Source organism: Ornithodoros turicata, chromosome 8 (genome assembly GCF_037126465.1).
Source record: "Ornithodoros turicata isolate Travis chromosome 8, ASM3712646v1, whole genome shotgun sequence".
Lineage (NCBI taxonomy): Eukaryota > Metazoa > Arthropoda > Arachnida > Ixodida > Argasidae > Ornithodoros > Ornithodoros turicata.
Genome location: NC_088208.1, coordinates 33,509,982 through 33,524,705, shown reverse-complemented (window position 1 = coordinate 33,524,705; position 14,724 = coordinate 33,509,982). Strand labels below are relative to the sequence as shown.

At 45.0% G+C, this 14,724-nt stretch overlaps 1 protein-coding gene across 5 annotated transcripts in view; it reads right to left on the bottom strand.

The window, feature by feature from the left end:
• LOC135367054 (calcitonin gene-related peptide type 1 receptor-like) overlaps window positions 1-14,724 on the bottom strand; it is a 131,940-nt gene that overhangs the window by 48,921 nt on the left and 68,295 nt on the right. For all 5 annotated transcript variants that reach the window (XM_064600140.1, XM_064600141.1, XM_064600143.1 and 2 more), the window contains 2 exons: window positions 4,753-4,812; window positions 967-1,093 (listed from right to left, as the gene is read on the bottom strand). In XM_064600140.1, coding sequence (XP_064456210.1) covers window positions 967-1,093; window positions 4,753-4,785 — 160 coding nt within the window. In that variant the 5' untranslated portion in view covers window positions 4,786-4,812. The remainder of the gene's footprint in view (window positions 1-966; window positions 1,094-4,752; window positions 4,813-14,724) is intronic.

The following is a 14,724-nucleotide window of genomic DNA, read 5'->3' as shown; positions in this document are numbered from 1 at the left end:
GTTTGCGTGACTTTTATCGCGTGACATGCATGCTACCCGGCGTCTTTCGCACAGCAGAGGAAAAAAACCCTGACATACGAGTCCGATTTACTTAATGCTTATCGCGTTTCATTTTGGTTTCTTTCGGCATCTGTAGAGATTACATCTCCTCTTTCCGCTTCGTCTATTCCTTTTCGCTTTATTTTCACGATGTATTCAACAGAAGCCGGAAAGTGACCCTTTTCATATACACTTCTATCTAAACATACTACTCACGATGAAAGATGGAAGTCACTATCCCCCCTTTTTTTTTTTCAATCAATCAATCAATCATGGAAGTCACTGAAAAGGTTGAGCCTGTATTTGTCCTTTCTATGTGTTCCAGCCTCCGAACATCAGTGTTCTCATATTACTCACGCCTGGACACCCCACATACGATTCCAGCGTTACGACATCGTACGCCACGCTCACTAGTTTTTGTCTTCTGCCAAACGAAACTAACCAACCCCATCGCGTGACAAATAAGAATTTGCTAACTACGTCATTACATTAGATTGAACAAGAAAAGTAGATATTGCGACGGCAAAGCTTAATGAGATCAATTAGATTCCCGCTACATTTCCGATGCCTTTTCGTTTGTGTGTTTCTTTTCTCTTTTGCACGCCCTATAGCAACAGAATGTCAAATAACGTGTCTTCGCGCCATTGTTTATTGAGGTATTCTGAACTAAGTAAGTTACTGAATTGTTTGAGTCATGGTCATGCAGCGCATATGAAAAGTTCACACGCATTTGACATCCATACATGCCGCGAAAGCACTTTTATCTCCTATATTATTATCACGACAGTCATCTGAACCACATCTGTATTTGACACTATCAAATCTCTGATCTAAATGAACTCCACGAGCGCGACGCTTCACCATGAATGCATGCGAAAGCGCAAAAACAAACCGACTAGGCTAGACACAATATACATACGAACCTACCTGAGACATTGCTCTGTGGATCTTGCGCCGCTTTATGCATGCACCCCCGCAACAACTTGAGCTGGGTGAAGATCCTCTCACTCCGCGCATTCCATGCATTGGCTCCGAGCACACCCGTAACAAGCACCTACAGGGGCACAAATCCCGGGATTCAGCAATAATAAGCCGAGGCGAAATACGGCCGTCGCAAGCAGTCGCATAGCATGTCGCAAATATGTTAAGGACAGGCAACGGGGACATGCACTATTTAGAGTAAATCCCAAGCTTGCGCTTATATCGTCCTGATATCAGCATAACTCAAATATTTTTTTTTCTTCTTCTTTCAGAACAGCAGGAAGCTGCACGGCTATACTAGAAATGATCAGTGCCAGCAAATATCTGATTTTTCTAATTACATATCATCTAATACGGTGTTGCTGCAGGTCGCATTGAGTGGCTCCAAATTCGTGCAACATCAATTTCCATATATTTTTCGACTCGCCCAAAGACTATGAGGGTAAGTTTCTTTGTTCAGACGTCTCACAAATTCTGGCAGTGACCGCCCTACATCTTAACTTTCGGCCGTCATCATGTCATCATTCCAACGTCTGTTATCGTAACGTCTCATCTCATCCTGGCTACAGTCGTGACGCTGCCCTCATAAGTGGGGCTAACAACGGCCAGCCGGTTTTCGTCACCACCACCATATTATATCTCATTTTTCAGCCCTATCCATTGAGTGTTGAATAGCAGGACAAGTCATTAAAACGTTGCACACTCCAAGAAAAAGGGGAGCAAATTGGGGAGTAATTACGGCTCTTAATAGCCCTCTAGATTGCAACTGCTCCCCATTTCAGTCAACTCTCCCTGTAATTTGCTCACTGGAACGGCAAATACTCCCTCAAGTTGGCATAAACCGCCGTGCATTTTATGTTTATTGATTAAAAGAAAGGGAGGAAAGGTTAGTCAGGAGTAAACCGACTTGCTGTTCCTCTAAAAAAATTGGAAGAAAATGAACACACACACACACACACACAAAAGGGGGCCTTAGGGGCTGGTCGAGAGGCCGGAGGCATCAAGAAAGCTGAAGAAGGCAGCCGTAACCGCCCCCTGGTTGCGCAGGACTGGGCTGAGCAGAGTGGCCAAAGAGACGTTGGGGTAACCAAGTTGGCGCAAGTGGCGTTGGAGGACGAGTCGTTGAGAGATACCGGTTGCAGTATAATAGATAGTGCTCAATGTAATCTTCCACGCAACAAGTTCTGCAATTGGGAAAGTTCGTCTGGCGAAGAGGACTGTAGATACATGAGCCGAACTTGCGCAGCACTCATTCATCGATTCCCACTTGGTACTGCTTTCACAAGAGCTTACAGGTGTAAGTAAACATGACCAACCACCCTACATGTAGAAAATGCAACACAAGCGAGGACGACATTACATCTACTAATGTACTGCACGGAGTACGACGACAACAACAACAACATAGGTGAATGGATGATGATGATGATGATGATGATGATGATGATGATGATGATGTAGGATGCGGGAATACGAGTACGCGAGAAAGATCCTACACAAGCGGCTCTCCACACTGGACAGCAGGCCACTTAGCATTACGAAGATTATGGGTGCATAGTCCAAAGAACGACAACAACAACAAATAAATCGTGACTATGACCTGACAACAAATAACATTAAGGCTACCTGCTGCAATTCCTCAAGGCCAGAAACCTGCGGGGCCTGTGACAGGTGTGCTTCGGTGCATCTCCATTTTCCTGTGTTTGTGATTTTTCTGTGTGTGAATTTTTGTGTGTGCATTTTTATCGTCCGGGATGAATTTTTTTAAAGAGTAGCAAGCCAAATAATGTCTGACCTCTCTCATTACTTAAAAAGAGAAAGAACAAAAATAACTCCTGTTTTTCCTATACCGTACCCTCGCATGCAGACCCTTACAGGGCGACCCCTGCTACCCGTTTCTCGCGGAAGGACGACCTTGGGAGATGTCACGTGTCTAGGAGTACCCATTATTCGGAGACGTGTTAAATAACTCACTGTGAGAGCTGAATACAAAGTAGAACATCAGTCACCACAAAAAGATAAAAAAAGAACACCGCAGTTCTGGCATATCCAGGATAATAAACAAGTTTCTGCTTTTTCCACGAAATGCATAGAAAAGGATTAGCTGCGTGCCTACACGCACGGCTTACTACGGTGCGGCCCCTCTTTGGTGAAGCATGGCGTGCTTGTGGAAATATATCCGCGAAACACTTGGAACGGTATTATCTTAGAAGTTTGTTGACGCGTATTGCTTCAGGAAGAGCAGGGTTGAATAAGGGTTATCGTGGGAGAGATACGCAGACGACCCAAGAGTCTCTTCTAATGGCCTATAAAAAAGATCGCATAAATTGTATTTGCATTGATGCGAATGCACTTGAGACGCTTTATCAGTTAAAAACAGGTGCGGATACCGTGGAAGGTCGTTCCAATCACTAATGGATTCCTAAATAAGGATTTTGTTCATAAAATGTGACAACGAAGCTCAACGGAGGCCAAACTTTATGAATCAGGAAGTGCCTGCAATGCATGCATTCCAGCAATTTAAGGAGTCAACTAGTCTTATTGGGATCATGTGAAATTTTTTTTGCATTACTGCCGCTTTTGCACTACTGCCTACCAATATCGCAAGCTATATTGATAGACATTATTGACGTCGGAAAATGCACGTTAGTCCTCCACTGCTTAGATTCTACCGTCAGATTTTTCTCTCTCACAATTTGTTTTTCTTTCGCTTTTTATTTCTTTTTTTTGTGTGTGTGTGTTCGAGGCCCTGATCTCACCGTTTATTTATCTCACACCCTAAATTACGTTATCCATTATCATTATTTTTTATTCTGTTTTTTTTTTCTCTAGGTTCTTACCAACTCTGCGATTTATGCTGTCTTTTCCTTTCCATTTTTTATTTGTTTGTCTCTCCATGGTCACTCACCTACAACACGTCTATTGGAGAAACGAGTCCTGACAACGGCGTGCCAAACATCTGCATGTTTTCCTCTTCATATCTAATCTACTGATTGATTGATTTGTAAAAGAAAAAAAGATGGAGACGTTAGTCCCAAGCCACTCGGGACTGGCTAATCTATTCTAGGAAATCTGTCATGTTCTTACCCTGCGTGCATTTGTATGAAATAATGGCAGCGGGTGAAAAAGAGACCAGCAGTGAGACCAAGAACCCTGGCCCTCAAATTTTAGGTCAGAAAGGCTACCTGCTGGGCATTTCTAGCTACCCAGTAGTCGTCAACGTACCAAGCCTGCAAGAAACACATGTATTTTCTTGCTTTCTTTCCTTTTTCTTCTAAGTTTTTTTGTGTTTTTCTTTGAAATATCAAGCCGGCTCTTTGCCTGGCTAACCTCTCCCCCCCCATACACACACACACACACACACACACAGGGACACACGCTCGCCCTCAATGGGTTTTCTCTCGCCACGAAAGCTGGTCATTACATCAAGACGCTCTTAACCGTCTGACTACTTATCCTGACTACCTTCTTCGTGGGCTTGACAGCGTATTTATATTTTGTGTATTTACGCATTATATCTTACATTGTCGCCGTCTCGCTCACATACACACGTACGAACACACTTGAGGCGGCCGGCATGTGTTCGTCTACCTGTTGTTTCGTTAACGTTACCCTTCACACAGAAAAGGAAGCGCAACTGTCAACGAGTCATGCGCGTGTTGGAGTAATATGCCACGGGCAACAGTAAAAGAAAAATTATGTGGCATTATGTGTAAATTTAAGAACACTTACCAAGAATAGGGTCGTCCAAGAATAGAGTGACATGTCACGGCAGGTAGTTTTTCCAGAAAGCTGAAAAGTACATAGTATCCTTAATCACTTTGGTGCAGCACCAACTAAGTTAAAAAGCGTCTAAATTCATCGCTAATGGTGGACAATGATGAATGAGACTACAACAACAACAACAACAATAAATGAAGAAGTGATGATGACTAAAAGGCCGTACTCTGTATCATTATAGCATCCCCCATCATCGTTTCCTCGAAGCCCACAAATCAATTCTGATCCAATACAGCATTACCTTCGATGGTATTATTATCCCATCACAGTGCATTGAAATGCCCCACTATATTTCTTTCTTTCGTTTTTAGCTGGGGCGCGCGCAGTGCAACAATTATCATACGAATGTACGCTGATATGTGGCGCGCGCCCTCTGACCTGCACACCCTCTTTGAATCCCCCACTCCTTCAAAGAGCGTGTAAAAGAGTGAGGGAAGTCGACGTCACTTTATGACGTTCACGGTCTCGATGTGAGGGCCAGTCAGGTGACTCGTGACGTAGCCCATCGCTGCCGAAGCGCCTGATCAGAAGCAGATGAACTTTCGGTGGCCAGCAAGATTTTACGGATATTCCATAAGCACGCCTGATGCTACGCAGACCTGTGACGTCAAGCGAGGAGGTCGAGCCGGCCTGTGGCTCTCCAGGCATTCTTTAAATTTGATTGCGCAGAGCCAAATACACCGCACAAGAAACTATTATGCATAGTGCCTTCTGATACACTGCGAAATGAATGAACGAGGGTTTTAGAATCATGTTGAGTTGAGCTGAGTTGATAAGAAAAGAAAAAAATGGAGAAATAGGCACTCATTACGAGAGCCGGCTACTCCAGATCACTTAGGAAAACACATGTTAAATGTCACTTCCTCGGTCATTTAACGTAGTGCGCGACAGACTGTTTTAGCACTGTTGTTTTTATGTGAGTGAAACAGCAAAGTGAAGGATTTGCATAAACCTCAACGGAAAGGGGGGGACTTAGTGAGCTACCCGTCCAGGAAGTTCTCTAAGTGGCAGGACAGCACACACACACACACATAAATGGGAAGATGATGTGGTGGGTCATTCTTCGCCGTTATGGCTGTACACTGCCCCATTGCGCTTGTGGAAGGGATGAGAAAGTGATGATGATGGAAATGTGTCCGATGACGATGGAAAGGTGTCCATTAGAGTTCGTTCATTAGTCCAGTGCTGGAGAGGAACTCAGCAACAGCTCGTAGGCCTTGCATCAGATGTGAGGGGGTCCGACCATGGCCCGAGAATTTTGGCTAGGTCGACCTGGCGTTGATCGACGCGTTGGAGAGCAGTTTCCATGAGTGCGCGCTCGCGATCGTACTGGGCAGGACAGCATGATGACCCCAGCACTGGTAGAATAGAAGATACAGTTATATTGCCCCTAGACATCAAACTTAGCCTGATGAGAGACTTCGTTACATCTACGAACCTAACCGGATTCGCGCTCTAGTAGCCGGCTTAAACTTCCTTCGAATCAACGAAGCGGAACATAACGAGGGAGTTTTTATGAGTTCATCGATTCGGACGCGTTTCAGAGGCGAACTGTTCAACAACCTGCATCAGGGTGAAAGAAAGAAAAAAAAGGCGCTTCGAATACACGTTTCGTCTGGTGCCAACTATTCCCTCGGCAATGGTGGAGTGGAGTAATCGAGAACACGTTGCCGCAGGAAGCCTGCAGTGTATGACTAAACCTGTCTGGCTTCATTTCCATGCACCTGGGTGGAGAGACCAGACTTGGGCCCGCAAGCATGTCTTTCAGCAAAACCTTGACAACTCAGAGCATGACAGCGAAGCCAACAGGTGTGTAGAATCGGGCTTTTGTCGTTGTATATCTCAACAACAACAACAACAATAAATGAAGGAACCGCAGCCACCCTCTAGATTCGACTGCTACACCTGTGGTTTTTCTTTGATTGTAAAGAAGAGAAAGCTATGGGGAAGTCGGCCACAGTCTACAATGAGCCGGTTACTTCAGCACTCTTAGGCTGGAGGGTTTCGCTAATAGATATCAAGAACAGTGTGAGTTCCGCTAGAGTCCTGAGGAAGATCACTGCGTAGAGCACCAGTTCCTGTCTACGGGACCCCCTTCCGAGTTCATAGAAAAGGTACGTCTAGGGGGAATTATAAGTTAAAACAGGCGGAGAGGTTAGTCGCATTTATGACGACTTGCTACTCCGCATTCATGTGATGTGGCTGCAGGCAGTATATAGTCACTGAAACACGTGCTTCACTGGGACACTGGTGACGTACCAGTCAAAGACAAACAGTCACAAAGAATTGCAGTCAACGCAGTCAAAAACGAGAAACCCAGCCCATGTCCCTCAGGACTCGTATTGAAGCGTCTATGGCAATTGAAAGAAAGGAGAGGGTGCAGGCAAGCTGGTATAGACCCATGGTAGGGGACCGCGAGACACGGAACAAGAGGGACAGACGACATGGCACACTATGGCAAAACGTTGGGATGATGGATTGTTCCAGTGCCCTAGAAGAACTTTCAGATTTAGTGGGCCGGTGGTGATCTTGCGCAAAGCTAACCTAAACAGGATCTCGTCCGGCATTGATGTGATGTGATGTGATGTGAATCGGCATCGGCATGTGTCCGGCATTATGTATCGATATACCCATACATCTATCGTCATCATACGTTGTTGCATCTATCTCAGTGCATTGCCTAATCGTTTTTTCATAACCCCCCTGCACAACATTTGAAACAAACAATTTCTAAGTAGTACAGTACAGTGTCCACAATACAGTAGAATCTGTAACCCACAGATATAGTTGTGAGTGCGAAAATACTGAAGTTTGGGAACCAGAATCGCAATTACGATTGAACAACCTCCCCTAGTCAAATACATTGTTCGTCGCCAACAAAAGAAAAGTACTTGTGCGTTTTCATCGGCTTTATTGCAGGCAGAGCGTGAAGTCATTTTTCGGTAGAATTCTTTGACAGCCCGCATGGAACAGAACATGCGGGCCGTCCCCCGGCAAGCTTTCCTTTAAATATCTTCCGCATTATCCAAGCACCGAGAACTCCCACTGTCAATGTTGAGGATATCTGTGGGCTACACATACTAGTCCCAAAAATTTTTCAACCTCAAGAGTTGTTGATTGATTTTTTTTTTTAAAGAAAAAAAGAAAAAAAAAAGAGTTGTTCTTATTGAGTTACTAAACCGACATCTCTAAGCCTCGGTCGCGATTTTAATGAAAGTTTTATTGCAGCTTCGCCGAGGCTATGTAAGGAGCTTAGAGGAATGTCATTTCGCCGAAACCCGAAACAAGGTTGTCCTTCTTTCTTTTCGCACTTTCGTTCGTGCTTTTTCTTTCCATTCAGTTTTCATTTTATTTCTTATTTCCTCGCTCAGTGGTGGTGGCCGAGATGAGCCACAAAAACAAGAGAATCATTTTTCAGTCAGGTGTCTCACGCACTTACTGGGAATTTTTCCGAAACAATAATTTGGACGTCTCTTTGTAAACGATATTTTTTCTTCGGTGTTCGAAGACAACGCTACACACAAAGTGCTCTCGCTGAGTTGAGACACATGGGTAATATAGCTCTCTAACTTTTCCAGCCGTATGAACGTGGTAAGCTGTTGACCTGCTACGAGTTACTCTCAGCCGTACGAAAGCCCTATACACAGTATACCGACAAGCTCGCCTCGACTTCGCGAGCCCGCTACCAGCTACATGTCACACAATAACTGGAACGATATGACATCGGTGTTTCTTCCTTTTCTAAGTGTTTTAAAACTACGCTGTATCATGTCTTTCACGAAAGGTTGAACGATTTCAATAACATCGACAACGCACCTCTCAGGAGGGAACGTTGACAGAGATATTGTCTCGCGAGATTTTCACGCGAACTAATGTGTCTTGTCCCTGTCACATCTCGCAGCTTATACGTTACAACCTGACGAGAATGGGTTTCTTGACCGTACTGCCTCAGCTGCCGATAATATGTCGTGTGCGACGTAGTCGATGCAGTTTTTGATGTAGCTGACGTCGTGAGAGTAACCTCCTCGGACCTCGAGCTACAAGTATGAGTTCCCGTCAGTTGCTATACAGCATATGAGAATGACGATGAATGATGATGAATGACAACAACAAAAAAAAAAGATTAAGTGTGTAGTACTTTTGAGGACAAGATGCGGTGCAAAAACCTCGTCCCTCTCGGCATTAAATACATAGAAGTATCCTTTTTCAAATTCAATTCAATTCAGTTCACTAAATGCATGGAAGAACATACGTGCTCAAAATAATGTTTTAAATCATTCAGTGCTTTCACACATCAAGCGTCATGGAACAGCCCATCCCCCTTTTTTTTTTCTCCCCTACATCTATTCTATTCTTAGGTGAGATTTGCAGTACTAGGAAGTAAACTTTAAGGTCAGGAGAACTAGAATGGGGAGTAATGACTTCCCAATTTACTCCTCTTAGGGGGAATGTAGATAGTCTTAACTAGGCGAAATAAACGAGCATCTCCCTGAACTGTGACACCCGTTTCTTGTCGTGTATCTTGACCAACATGATCGTAGATATTGATTCTACATAACTGATTGAATGATTGATATGCACGTATCGGTTTGTACACATTTTTGTATTACACACACTGTGCGTGTTTTGCGCAGTAGTAGTCGTACAGTAGAGGTCATAGCAGACATAACAGCATGACTGGCCCAACTGTATAGCCCAAGTAGTTACAATTGAGGCTTTGTAGTGTTAATAAATTTTGCTATGTAACAGAATAAGACTGGGTTTCACCAACTCTGGTTAACTTTGAACCGAGATCAAGGGTGGCTAACACTTGAAGTTAACACTCAATTGCTCTTCTTTTCTGTTTTTTCTTGTTTGTTTGTTTTTGTTTTTTTTTAAACGTTAGTTGGTGGCATGATGCTGTTCCAGTTACAGTAACTCCCTTTACTGAGACAGAATTGAGCGTTAACTTCAAGTTAAGGGACCGTTGATCTCGGTTCAAATATTAATCGGCGTTGATGAAACCGTGCTTAAGTGAGACAACATCAACCCCTATTCAACGTAGTTTATCATCTCATCATCAGGACACATCTCACACACACGCACACACACACACACATAGAGATACGATGATGAGATGGGGCTGATGCCGGCCAGCAGGCTGGGCGCTGCTCCAGTGCCACTTGTACGCGATGAGAGATGATGATGAAGATGATAAGGGTTCCGGTAATCAAAGCAGGGTGGAGAGGCCTGTTGATGACAGGAAATCCCAAAGGTGACGCAGACCTTGGCGTGTATGAGCGGGACTGGAGCATGGGCCCAGCACCTTGCCTATGGTAAATGGGCGATGATCGATCGCATCTCACCCTGTCCATTGTGCCTTGGGGTAGTGTGCCGCACCTCATGCGGCGAATTTGCCCATTCATCATTAATAGTCGTTGTTGTGCCCAAGACATGTACTCTGACTACTTCATACGCGAGTGTGAGGCCGAGGAGCCGGCCATGGGAAAAAGGTTCGGTGGTGGATCAATAATGAGCCTATCTAAATATTAACCTTTCCCTTCCCTTTTTTCTTACTTTGCATTAAACATATCCCCCCCCCCCTATCTAAATATCGACAACCCGGGTTGAAAACACTGTGTGGTTTCAAAGAAGTTTCCGCCTTCTACGATTCACGGAAGTAATATTTCTTCCTGGGGAGATGGCAGGTAATTAAAATGAGATATTTAGACGGGAGATGATTATTTTACGGTGCGCAGTTTCGAAAAGACGCATCTCGTCTCATATGTAAGGAGACGGATTTCGCCGGGATGGTGTTTGCTTTCGCGAATGCCGTCTAACGAGGGAGCTCTTCTTTTTGCTGCGATCACTGTCGAGTGAACACGAATGGGAGTCAAAGAGTTACAAGTCGCGCTTTCATAAATTTTCTTTCGTAGGCTTTTATGGACTAGCTCGGCTGCGTCGTTTAAGGAATGCATTTCAATATTGGCCGCGCAAGCGTGGAGACTCGTCGCTACATTTCTGTGAAGCTCTAAGAAGTTGTTAGAAGAACTCGGTGGAAAGTAAAGTAAACTAATTTGTGCCTTCGGGGTTTCCTACACGTTGCCGCAAGTTATGTTCTATAAATGTAAAAGGGTACGTGGATCTATGCGATCTTGTGTTCCATGTTTTACAGCCAAAGGAGTAATAGACTGCGCATAAATACAGCGCATAGACGCGCAGAAAGTCGGCACCGCGAATACTAAAATTCATCCGTGGTGGTGGTGGTGGTGAAAAGGCTCGCCGTTGTCGGCCTGACAGAGGTGGGCAACGTCACGACTGACGCCCTGGGGGAATGTGCGTCCTGGGCCGACTTCTAAGTCATCTAAGTGCCGACACATGTCTGAGGGCGACCAAGGAAAACCCTGTCAACATAAGCGCTCTTATCCGAACATAGTTAGCACTGACAATTTTCAATCTGCTTCGACTCTTTATCATCTGAGATTGCAAACTGTTCACGGAACAAAAGCCCCGCGCTACGCGTACGCGGGAGTAAATGCATTAGGGGAGGAACGCGTGCAATGTCAAACGGTTGCATCGGGAATGATTCACGCAGCCTTTTCTTTTTCAGTACATTTTCACACTTGACACAACACATTATACTAGAGTGAGCACGGTAGTCGTAATAAAAACACGTTTCTTTCAAATGTGCCGAAAGAGCACTTTTAATTAAATTTCCTACCTCGAAGCACTCCCCTGATAGGGTGTATATTTTATTTTAAAACACATGCAATCATCGTGAACACTGTAGGCGTTGATTGAAAAAGATTCAGCCGGAATTCACCGAGCGAATTCGTCTCTCTCCCCTCTCTATCGTAGGAGCTCTGGTTCTCGGCCTTCGTATCAAGAACCAACGATAACACTCCGCCATCAAAAGAATAACTACCAATAAAGAGCGGTAGAACAATTTCGATGTCTCTCCCTCGGAGTGTGTTTCAAATTTAGTACAAGCTCGTGCACGGTATAAAAACAACCCTCTCGAATGCAAAGCGGCCCGGCAAGCGCAGGTGCTGCAAAAACGCAGTTGCTTATGCTATTTCGTGCGCGCCAAAGTACGTCAACGTGAAGGGAGAAACCTAATACACTGCTCTGCCTAGGAGAACGAACGTGATGTTAAAGGAGACGACCCAGCGATACCTAACAAACATTGGATTATTTTTACGTCATTTTACGTTAATTCGTAAGTGTATATCATGAGCGACACCACAGTGGCCCGTCTGTGCATTAATTGTGCTCATCTGAGTGTTCCCTAACGTGGGCCGAAATCTCAGCCCCCGACATACCATATAAAACACCCCTCGCGGAAGGTTTTACTTTTTTCCCCTTTTTCTTTACTTTCGCGTTAGCGCCGCGAAGCAACTGTGGCCATGAGCGGCGAACAGATGAGGACAGATGAAGAGAGGACAGCATCAAGGAGTGGAGGGGAGGGGGGCTAGTATGCGTCCTGGGCTGACTTCAGGGGGAACTCTGGCGACATTCGCCTGGAAAGTCTTCAGAAAACCCAGGGAAAACCTCAGACAGCACAGCCGGTGGTAGGATTCGAACCCAACACCTCCCAGTCAGCATGACACCCACGAGCGAGACGCCCCTCGTGGAAGGTGTCATTACACAGTGTCATTAATATCTGGTACTGAGCCAGTTTAGAAGCCCTACTGCTGCTATTCACGCGTCTCTCATTGAAACAATTCAGCAGTTTGCAGTAATGATATTGTCCCCGCCTGTCCTAAGAAAGTTAGTCCCCCCCCGAGAACGTGAGGGTCTACTGAATAATGGTCACTCCCCCAACAATGTATGGATGTACGAATAATGTCCTGACTCGCACGTCCGATGGATATCCGAGTGACACCCATGGGACGTACGAATCCATTAGGACATCATTCGTACATCCAGAGGATATACTGTGTTATTGGGGTCTTGCCTCTTCGTATAACCTCCTACGTAAGTAAGTGTAAGTAATGACGACCTCAGGATGTGGTGCGTTCGCAAAAGTATAATGGGTACTGTTGAATGAAAAATGCGTGCACGAAGACAACATTGTCAGAAATTGAAGCGTCGACATGAGGGCGTATATAATGAGGGACGATAGTATTCTCGGTGAGCTCCATAGTAATGAAGAACTGACTTACTTCGCGGGAATTTCGAGAAAAAAACCTGACGCGTTGATGAAGCTCCACCCTAAGAAAGGAAGGAAAACTCCGTTGAAAAGGGAGAAAAGTTAGAGATGGAAGAATGAGCACTGGAATGAGAATTCCTGAAAGGATCGCACAGCGACGGCGCATTTGTGCCCCTATACGGAAAACGGCAGCTGCGTAATTTTTTGACAGCCCGCATGAATACTCCTCCTTAACAGAACACCCCAGAAAAAAAAAGTTCCAATCTCAGCTGCAAAAAAAAAAAAAAAACGTGTAACACATCCACCATTCTAATGGACCGTTGAGCTAGCACGTTGGCACAATCTAAAAATGCAGGATAAAGTTAAGAAAGCTCGACGAGTTGGGTCGTAGAAAGTGAATCAATCGTTAATTTAGCGATTGCGTAACATGATATAAACCTATAAAAGTCGTCGCGAAATATCAAAAGAGTCGCGCGAGATATGCAGTGTGAAGGAATTCACAGAGGAGTTGTACATCGAGGGACGCCTTTTCTGCTTGGCGAGCTTTAATTCCGTGCGATGCAAGCTCCCACTTGCATTTTCATTGTTAAGTTGGACGGAGGATGTATAATGTAGAGGTAGAAGGGCGAAAGAAGAGCGTCGTTTCGTTGTCGTGAGCCAGGCATATAATGGTCGCGAAACGGAAACTCCGAATCAGCGCCGAGTCTCGGAGAACATTCCACGTTCTTATAACGAATCGCATTCGCGGACAAAGGAGCCAACGCGAATGGGCCATTTTACTCTGGAATTGCAACCTCATTAAATAGCCACAGGTGTATTTAAATAACGCTACACAAAACATTCAAATGCATAACGCATAAACGCAGATGTACTTTTAATGTTAAATAGGCACGAGGCAATTTCAACCGAGATTCCGGTGTTATATACTCGCCGAGGCCGTTTCTCGTAATGTTGACGCTGTGGCATGGAACAATGCTTCGGAAGTAAACGATGAAGAAATAGCGTAGCACATACGAGGCATGCTAAAGGAAGTCGATAGAGAACGACAAGTACCGACGACGAACCGCTATTACGCCCCCGAGCGGGCGTGTCAGGAAACTAGCACCTGATTTCTCTAAACGTTGTGCTACTATTTCGTATACGTAGCGAAAAGAAGATGAAACTTTGATTGCCCTGAAACCACAAACGTGCTGTAATGCGTAAAAAAAGATGCGCAAAATGCGTGCTCCAGAACAGCCACATAAATGTAATGGAGCAGTTGATATAAAGGGAAATAAACATTCCATATACAACGAACTCCGTTGCAACGAAATCGCTTTCTTCGAATTTCGTTTTATTCGGAGTTTCACCATTCCGCGACCAAAACACACGTGTTTCGATCCAGATTCTGCAGGCACGAAGGGCGAGTTCGCGGAAGCCGGTACGGACAGCGACCAAGCCAGAGCCACCCTCTAGTCAAAGCCAGCCCTTCTCGTGCGGTTGAAAAATGCCAGAGCCACAAACCTGGAATTGACTGCGGTAGCTGAGATGCTGGCTTTGCTACTTTACAGGTCAGAGTTCAAGTGCAGCAACGCGTGGCATGAATCACTTAAGAAGCGCCATGCTGTGCCATCGAAGGCGCGTGGCGCCCGACAAAACCGCTCGGCAGACCCAGATTGTCCTTTTTACAGCATAATAGAAAGGTTGCCAAGGTGCTCGTCCAAGGTTTCTTTGCTCCAAGGTTCGCATACTAGAGTATACTTGCTCCCAGAGTTTCGGTGTACACTTTCGTAGCTCCAGCGGAGCTTATCAGT